General features: G+C 35.8%; 1 protein-coding gene across 1 annotated transcript; it reads right to left on the bottom strand.

The window, feature by feature from the left end:
- Nucleotides 1-658: 658 nt before the first annotated feature.
- On the bottom strand, nt 659-9564 carry LOC116522729. Its single transcript, XM_032237749.1, has 3 exons — nt 9420-9564; nt 5176-7059; nt 659-4669 (listed from the first exon to the last, which is right to left on the bottom strand). The coding sequence occupies exons 1-3, from the start codon at nt 9562-9564 to the stop codon at nt 4527-4529; spliced, it is 2172 nt and encodes a 723-aa protein (XP_032093640.1). The 3' UTR covers nt 659-4526.
- Between the last annotated feature and the right edge of the window lie 792 nt (nt 9565-10356).

Here is a 10356-nt window from a genome sequence, read left to right as displayed (position 1 = left end):
CTTCAATAGAAACTCTCACGGTGTTTCTATAGGGTGAGTGGCTGAGAATCAGAAGGCCAGCGGGCAGAGGCTACGCGGTCTTTTCACCTCGTAGTGGGCAAAAGTGTTCAGCTCCTCTACCAATGAGGCATCAGCGTTGGCCGTGTTCCTTGTGTTCCCAGATGCTGCACTCCCTGCCACAGTTGCTTCAGGTTGTTGTCTGCTGGATGGTTCTCCACCTTATGTTTGTATTGTTGTTTTGCCATCTTAATGCCTCTTCTCAGGTTTGCCCTGGCCTCTCTATATCTATCATTGTCCCCTGCCTTAAAGGCTGAATCCCAGAGCCTCAGAAGCATCCGTGCTTCAGCAGTCATCCAGGGTTTATAATTCCCGTAGACTCTGATGCGCCTGTCCGCTGTTACGCTTTCAGTTTGATGTAAGAGAGTACGGCATCAGTGTATTCATACAGATCTTGATGTTCAAATACACTCCACTCAGTGGTTTCAAAATAGTCCTGCAGCTAACTGACCCTTTGGGCAGATTTTAACCAGTCTCATGACTGACTGAGTTCTTTTCCTGAGAGGGTCATACTTTGGGCATAACAGCAGTGAAAGATGGTCCGATGTACCCAGGTGGGAAAGGGGGATTGCTTTGTATGCCTGTTTTAGGTTAAAGTACACATAGTCTAAAGTGTTCTTCCCTCTGGTGGAGAACTGCACATACTGCACAAATTTAGGGAGAACTGTCTTAAGACAGGGTTGATTGAAGTAACATTTAGCCAAAAGAATTCCTTTAGTAGCATGTCGCCAGAGTGTTAGCAATATGACAGGAGTCTCAGCCTTTACTGAAAGAAGCTTAATGGATAATATGCAGAGGAAAATAAATTATAAAGGGGCATAGTACAGGCTTCACCCTTAACTGCCTCCAACTGAACTTTATTCTAAAAAGTGGCTTTCTACAAAGGGATGAAGCACAACTACCATCATCTACCATAATATAAAAATATAACATTTTCAGATGTATTTTATTGTAAAGCTGCATAATTTATCACCCATCTTCCAGCTGCATCTGACATAAAGGAAGGCTCCACAGACTTCTATAAGATTAGAAATAGACTCTGGGGAATTGTAAAACAATCTATAGAAGAACACTTAAATATACCTTGTTTTTATTTTGGCCCTCTAAGTTTGATATTTTTTAGATAGAAAAACAATATTGGAAGGATAGATGTATTGTGGCATATTTGTTCTGCCCAATAAAGAAACTGCTTTTTTTTCATCTGTATTTTTATTTAATTGAAAAGCAACAAAAGAACTAAAGTTTTGGATCAACATCCTAAGCAGCTGTGACATAGAGCAAATAAAAATGTTTTTATTGCATCAGCACTTTGTCAACAAAACTGTAGCATGCTGGTTCCTTTCGATCGGGTGTCAAACTCACATTGTCTCAAGTGTCACGTGATGTATCACAATTTTTTCCCTTCACTAAGCCAGGTGTGGGCATGGCCAGCTTGTGACATATCTGGCCCGTGGGCAGCGAGTTTGACAGCCCTGCTTTACATGACTGGATGCAAAATAGCTGGCTTCATCTACACCTGTTCATGCCTTCATCACTTCCCATTTATCAAGATTGAAAGCATAATTATCTTTTACAGCAAAGTATTGCTAGGAAATTAAAAACAATTTGAGCCATTATTTCCATAGTTTGTATTAGCAGGGATTAGCTGGATAACTTGAATCCTTATCAGGCATATTAACTCAACACCACCATTTTATCTTTTTATTCTGCAGCATGTTCTATAAACAGAGCTGGCTAGAATCACTCTTTAGAGTGAAGATGTAGAAACAATGAATCTGATTCAAGGCTTCTTATTCTATTGTCTGTTGCTGACCCAGAATAATGAAGGTTCTGGCCTTTTAAGCATGAAAAACCTTCAGTTCCATTTAAGAAAATATATTGATGTGTTCATCCATAGTATAGTCTTAATTATGCTAAGATATTGTACCATAATGTTTTAGTATAGGAACTAGAATTCTAGAAGCATGTACTCTGACCAAATACTAAACTGCATTCAAGTAAAATTAAATATATTTTATGAGATTTCCTCCTATGAAATTAATTTTACATGCTACCATGTTAAAAATTATGAATGAAAGGCAACTTAAATTCTGAGATTACATTCAAAATCTATAGAGTCTGCATATTTCTTTAAAGCCTTGGTTTATGAAACCATGATGTGAGCTTTATTTAGATACAGTCTATAGTTTCTATTATTTACAACAAATTATCTTGGTTTCCCTTCAGGTATCACCGCAGAAGGAAGTTGGGAGCACTGTTTGCCAAAACTTGATACTGCTTAAAGCTAATGCTTTTGAAACTAAATTGTGATTCCCATACACCTTTATTTCTTATTTCTCAGCTGATGCTTTATCCATTCTTTGAAAATAAGTTTTACATTAGAAATTATTCACACATCCTATTAGTGCAATTTCAACTTTATTTAAACACTGTGTTACTCAACATTGTGTGAAATTTGTGTGTCCAAATTCATTTTTTTGGACATTTTACAGTATGAATTCAGGAATCCTTTACAATGCAACTTAAACTGATTTGCTTCAAAAAAAATTACGATTCCTTTAATCAATACAAGCAAATATTTGCACTTCTGATTATCATTGTCTTCTTTTATCTTTTATAGGGTGGTTTCTTTGCTTCACATCCTGCACAAAAGGAAAACGTATTAGGCAACATAGTTTTTAAAAGTAGTCCAACCTGAAACCATTAGATTTTAACCATCTGGCATCCATTAACATATACAACATGTTTTTACCTATAAGTCAGATAAGAAATAATTTGCAAATGGACGATATTCAGAGCTGTTAAAAATAACCATATGCAAACTTGTCTGTCGAAATTTAAAGCTTTTACAAACCATTCAGTATATCCATTATGAAGGAGCATCTTAGACAGGATGATAAAACATTTCCAATATTCAAAATATGTACATGGCATAGGCCTATTATAATAAGATTATATTACTTACGAACAATTGATATAAGAAAAAGGCATATATGAGCAGTATTCAAACACTATCCAGCTGCTAAAAATTAGGACATCATGGGACATACATAAGTTAGGTGGATGGAGTGAAAAGGTTGGGATCCAACCTAATATTTTTAAAAATATTTTTCTTTTTAGTGTGGGAAATCAGACCTACAATCTGTATCCCAGTGCAATTTGTCTGAGAGATCTGTTTACACATCTCTCTGTATTACAGCTGAACATGCACTAATTATAGATACTGGGCAGTACAAAGCAACAAAGCAATTAGCATAACTATCCAGTAAAATGTGTGGCAAAGATACGAACATCCTGACTGTACCTTAGGAAAAGCCCACTTAGGCATTCAATCTCAACTGTTGTTAATACTTGTTGCTGTATAACAATCCATGGTAGTGGAAGTAAGCAGGCATGATGCTTAGTAATATATAAGTGCTAGAGTTTTCAAGAAATTAGTCTAAAGATAAACAGTTTAGTACAAACAGGAATCTCCCACAGCACTTCAGCTAGACGTAACAGGTTTCTTGCATCTTTTATACGACTCACATTTCCTTGTCAAGACTGAGCTAGTCATTCCAGGTATGTATTGTATACATATGTATTCCACTGACTACATAGTCAATACAATTAAGTATTTGGTATTTTACTGGTTATGATCTATGTATTTATTACATATATCTTTCAAAGATGAACAGGATCCTAAGCCAAAGAAGATTCCACCATGGTTTTTCAGTTCTGTGAACTTAGTTTTCATTTGTAGACTGGTTCTAAAAGCCTATGTGCTGAATATTATTGGACTTCCATATATTACTCAGAGCCTTCTTATAGAAATGATTTGAAAGGTGAATTTAAAAGAGTTACTCTCTTTATTACTAGAAAACATTTTGCACTTACCCTTATGATACGTAATTTTAGGTTTCTCCAGTACTTCAGCTGTTTCACATCTTGTGTCTCTGCGTTTATGAGGAGGTTTATGCACTCCTTTGTTCTTTGGACATTCCATATATATATCATCAGATGCAAAAGGGAATACTTCCAGGATATCTATTATAAATGCAATAATTTTATTCATTCTGTGCCTAAAGTTTATTTCCTTCTACAGTTTCCCACTTTTAAATTATTTTACTTGCAAAGACATCTGTACTACATCTCATTCTTTAAGAATGTTTTTTTTCAAATTCACTATACAAGATAATAGATATTTTCTCAGAATAAAGTATGAGCAGAATATGTGCTTCATATGCACCAGCAGCTAGAGAATTGAGAGTGAGGCTCCCAATTGAGTTGTATATGTTATCCAAAATCCATGTTTGTTCTGAGTGGCATTGGAATTGCTTTTATGTATAATATTTCAGCATTCATTTTAACTTGATTTTTTTTTGCTTGTACAAGTTGCCACTTCGCTTCAAAATATGGAATCAATTGCCAGTGAGTTAAAGAAAATCAGTTGAAGTCATGTTTATAGAGGAATGTGGTACATTTTTAATTTAAACAATAAAGATCATACCTTTCTCTTTTGTAGCAGTAGGTGAGAGATCACCAGGTTTTAAGCTAGCAGATCTGGGTCTAGCACCACTTTTTATCCAGTATTCATCAGGTCCAGTCCTTCTATTTTCCTCTTGTAACCATCCTGATCAGCATATATAAAACAGTTCAGTTCTTTGCTACATATCTGGTTAAGTATTTGGTAAAGCAAATTGGCTCACAATCCTAACAGAATTGATTCCATTCCAATATGTCCATTGACTGTAGATTATGAATATCTTTAGATGTATGCATAAATCAACTATGCTACTTTCAAGTCTTCATCAAGAAACATTTAGACTGTAGTCAATCAATATTCTATCATTTTTTAAAAAGCATGTTTGTTAACTGTGTACAAAAATGTTCAAGTAAGAGGTATATAAGAGGAGAAAAATAAAATTTGAAATACATTCTAAACTGCAACATTTCAGAGAGATAGGCATTCAAGTAGCTTTGTATAAAATTCTTGATATACAGTTTATTTTTTTAAAAAGCTTGAAAATCCCCAAATTTATCTATCTTCTTCTCCCTCCTTCTTGACTTATAAAGACTTATAAATGAGAAAATGAAGCCTTGCAAAATGATTGATATTTGTTTTAGTTTTCTATTTACCTGAGCATTTCTGTGGATTTTTTCTGTGTTCAAGTAATTCTAGCTGTTGGACTGTAGGTCTCATGAAGCAGATATTATAGTCATCACAGAGATCTTCATCTTGCTCTTTCTGAAGTTTAGTAGGTAACCCAGACATTTTTTCTTGCACAGGCCAGTTAATTACGTGTGGTGGCACTGCATTTTTAGGGATTCTCCAAAATACTTTCTGTGCAGTCTGTTGGCCCAATCCACTTTTGTCTGGATTCAGGATTTCATATGGCATATCTTCCTCAACAAAGTATTCCTCATCAGTTTCTTGCTCTTCATATTCCTCTGGTTCCATCACCCAATATTCTTCAGAATCATCAGCATCTGATGGAGATGAACTTGTTATCTTTTGGAGACAGTAGAGATGCTTGTCTTTGGAACATCTTGGAAGAATGCTCATCTTTTTGATTTGGCTAGGAATCTCTTTAACCTTGACTCTTGAATTGATCTTGAGATTCTGACTATGCTCACTAGTGGCCTGTTCAATCCCCATCACTTCCTCATCTTCATTGAGGGTGCCTCCACTTCTTATTTGGCCTATTCCCAAGCCATCACGATTTTTCTTGAAGGTACACAAACCCTTTGGAAGCAAATGGTCTGGAACTATGATAGAAACTGAAGAATTCTCAGTTGAGGCACCTTCTTCAATAGAAGACATATCATCAGAGGTAATACTAAGCAAATTTGGACGCTTTCTTCGGAAAAGATATTTTTCATAATTATAGTTTGGATCCATGTTATCCACACAAGCCAACCAGCTCTCAGAAGGAAGATATTTTTCAGAGTCATCACACCATTGGATTTTTTCAGAAGTATTCCAGTTTTCATTGTTCATGTCATTACATTCACTCAGCTTCTGAGGCAAATATGCATCATTTGTCACCTCCATATCAGAAGGAAATAATTTTCGTTGTCGAATATGATTTGAAACTTCTTGTGGAGCTTTTGAACCACTTGATTTTTTAAAGCCAGGTGGTATTTTGGCCATCAGTACATCTTGCCTTATCCCTGAGTGGTCAAGCCCACTTGGTTCAGCCAGTTGCACTGTTCCAGCTTCATCCATTGGACCTATTGCTCTGTAGTTTATAACTATTTGTTTTTCTGAATCTGGATTTTCTTTACATAGAGGCTGTTTCTTCTGCATGCCCTCAGGAACTTTTTGCTCCTCTGAAAATGGAATACATGGAGGCAATTCTCCTTCTTCATGAGGCTCATATGCAACTCCTTCACAGGAGCTACAAGCAAGTATATCTCTTTGCACGATATTCTTTGGGGCTTGTTTTTGTGCCATCTCATAGAGAGGGATTGTTTCTTTAAAAGACTTCCAGAGCTGAATAGCAGGAGCACCATCATTTGCATATTGTATTCTAACTTCCTCTTTCTCAATGGCATAGCCTGCCGGGGGAAGACTTCGAAATGGTACAAGACCTGAAGAGTTCTTGGCAAGTTCTCTATCTGACATAGCAGAAGATATTGTTTTATCTGTTTTTCCCAAAAAACTTTCAGTTTCTTTAGGAGTATCAGATGCAATATAAGCAGTATTTTCAGTATTTCCAACATCATAGCCTTTTGTTCCTATATCTTGTTTCACAGGTGTTTTTGCTCCACTTTCAGATTCTCCAAAATCAGTTTGAGTTTCTTTGTTTTCTGTTCGTTTCACTGGGTTTTGTGGTTGATACATCATGGGAAAACCATGCCTGAACCGTGGGACTTGATACACCATGGGTGATGATGGAGGACCACCAAAATAAGGTCGTCTAATTCTCATATGCATAGGAGGCTGTGGAACTAAATATCCAGGATATTCATGGGAAGGAACTGAGTAACATTGGAAATATGGATTGCCACTTCTTAAACCTTAGAACAAAATCGAAATATAGTTATATCATTGGCTTGGAATTTTAGATCTTTAACAAGGCTAAACATGCAATTAAGCTAATCCAAAAAAATTAATAAAGCCCCTCAAAATATATGTATCTGTGGTGTTCAACAGACTGTTCTATATCTTCCTAAGTATCCTGAAAAGTTGCTGCAGCAGAATAAAACAATATTTCTATTACTGGAGTTTTAATCAAGTACCTTCAATTTGGTTGCTGCAACAGAATAAATCAACGTTTCTAAGCTCCTTGTTTATTGAACTAATTAATAGCTATGTGCCTTTGGAAATGCCTCATTTTACACTTTTTTGTCTAAGATTACAGTTACACCAATAGAAAGAATATTTGTAGACCAGGATTGCAATGCCCTTGGTGCTCTCCAAACTTATTTTTTTCCAGGCATTTCATTATCCAACTAATGCACATCATCAATGCTAAGTGTTTGAGCTAACAGTAAACAACCTAATCAAGGAACTACCAAGAACATTCCCACCAACATGAACAGGGCAAATCACTTGTATATAAATAGAGTAAACCCAACCCTCTTTTGGCACTGATATTCCCTAGTTGGGTATTGAAATCTCTGCAAGAAAACAATCAAGTTCAGAGAACACAGAGGATCCCACAGTTTCAGTTATATCTAGCTCAGTAAGACAGTGAGAAGTAAAAACATGTAGTACATGCAAAATTTCTGTACAGCTCTAGAACTATTACTGGAAAAAATATATAATTTACAAGTAAAGGAAGTCAACAATTTTGTATAATTTGGGAAATGAGTAAGCAGAAGACAAAGGTTGACAATACTTTTGCTAATAATTATATTTATTGTGCTTGATAGCTCTTGAAAAACAGAGCTAGTATAGATCTGTCTAGTATTTGTATGAAAATAAGCTATGTTATACTAGGAAGGTTAAAAAAGCAAATTGAGCCAAAACAACAATAGGGGCATATCTATGAAGCTGCTAGAAGCTGTGTTTGACTTGAAAGAGACACTTTTTATATTAATCTCTAATTGCAGTAACAAGTAGAGTCTAGTCACATTTATTTAGAAACAGACCTCATTGTTGTCAATGAAATCATTTATAGCTAAACAAATTGAAGATTGCAAGCTAATTAAATTCAGTTGAAATAAACTGTATTTAAGTTAATTATGCTAAATAAAATCATTCATTTGCCCTAGGAGCGAGCAAGCAGAGGTTATGAAAGTGAGATATTTTCTATTTTTTGCTATATGCTCTGAAAGTTTCATCACTGAAAATTAAGGTATCATACAGCTGTTAAGCAGAGTTACAATGAAGGAAACTATGCAGAACCTATTAAGGTATTGATAACTAGTTAAGGGTATTACTTTATAGTACACTGTAAAGTGTGCCACAAAACATTAGAATTATGATTCTATTCTTAGTATTAATGGTTCCGTACACATACTGTATTTTGCTAGTATTACAGAAAATAGGTTTTAAAAAACCTATTTGCTAGTGTCATTTCTGCCTCATTAGCCTTTATATTGTGGGAAACAACACCACCACAACCCCTAGAAGAATGAACTGTTTTGGGAAATATATAAAGGGGGGTTAGAATATTCCCCTAAAGAAATGGGGAAAAAATCTTAAGGGTGGCAGAAACCAGCCTCAGTCTTCCTGCCCCAAGCAGAAACTCAGAAGGCCAAGCTTTTAGAAATTCAGATTTGGTAATCCATTCAGGAGTGGGCCAAGACAAACTCAGATAAACAACAAATGAAAGGTTTACAAAATTAGCTCAAACACCTAGGATTTGCATTTCCTCTTTTGCCTATAGAGCCAGTTATGACCCCTACATGACCACAAAGGAATCCAGAAAGTACAAAAACCCACCCACTACAAACTCCATTTTGTCAGTTGCCCAGAATCACATGTAGTTGGTGCTTCTGCTTTATCAATAAAGGGACCTTTCTTTCCAATCAGCCTCCAGTCTCCATTTTATCTCCAATGTCTTTTTGTGGGCTTGGAACTGGATCTGGATATTTCCTTCAACCATATCTTTGAGATTTGCTATGCCCCTCCCTAGGCAGTTTCCTATGTTGTTTTAGAACTTTCTTTTTTGTTTGGTCAGACCCTAATAAGTTAAGAGCACTATTGTCAAGGTCCAGAACAGTAGATGAAACTCTAACAGAGATATTAAAAAACTAGCAGTTCAACTGCAGCTCTTCATTTGACCAAATGGAGAAAACAACATTGACATATTTTTCTAGTAAATTTCTCACTTTTTTTGTTTCCTGTTCAGAGTTGACAAACAACCCCTCCTATTTTTCACAAGTTTATCATTGTGTATCAGAACATTGTACTGTGTAGATTCTCTTACCGGATGCAGGCATGCCATAGGGATTATACATAGGTCCAACAAGCCAAGGATTAGGAAATGGCTGATGTGCTGTAGGCCGAGCATAAAAAAAGGGCCTTGGGTTTGTGGAATAAGGTCTGCTTTCTGGGGCTGGAGGAGCATTCATTTTCTAAGCTTGAAATAAATAGCGAGAGATATAAAATTTAAAAGGCATAAATGCTAGACAATTGAAAACTTATCAAAGAATAAGGACACTGCTGATATCCTGATAAAAAATTAAATTTAAATTAAAACGTATCATAACTGCACACATTTCTTCCTTTTTGTTAGTAGGAATTTGCTAGAGGCTGCTCTATCAACGGATCCTTGTCCAAAAATGTTCATGTATCATCTGCCTCTAACATTTGAAGAATATGAACAACTTGGAATGTTTAAAGAAACCCTAAGATTTGTGTGTTTGCAAAGGAAAATTCCATAAGTAGTTGTGAGGTACTGAAGTAATGAGCTATATAGTTATGTAGCCCAAATATTAGGTGACTCTTGCTCTATCAGGATACTGCAAAATCAAACAAACCGCATTACTAAGTGATTGTCGCCATATTACCTATCAAAGCTGTACAGCCTGGGATTTTAAATTAGCTCTACCAATTTACTTGTTACAACAGAATAAACCAACATTTTTAATGCTGGCATTTTAAAGCAAGCAACTCCAATTTCAGGGCACAGAATGAACCAACATTTCTAATATTGGGATTTTAAAGCAAGCGCGCGCACACACACACACACACACACACACACACACAATGTAATAGTGGAAACAGAATGAAACAATGTTTCTTTTAATAGAGTTTTAAATAACCACACCAACTGAGCTGTCTCAACAGAATAAAACATTTCTATTAGTGGCATTTTAAACCAACCCCCCCCCCCCCAAATTAAGCTGCTGCAGCAGAATAAA

This window comes from Thamnophis elegans, chromosome Z (genome assembly GCF_009769535.1).
Source record: "Thamnophis elegans isolate rThaEle1 chromosome Z, rThaEle1.pri, whole genome shotgun sequence".
In the NCBI taxonomy this organism is placed as follows: Eukaryota; Metazoa; Chordata; class Lepidosauria; order Squamata; family Colubridae; genus Thamnophis; species Thamnophis elegans.
Note: the sequence above shows the minus strand (reverse complement) of the source record. Positions and strands in the feature narration are given on the sequence as shown.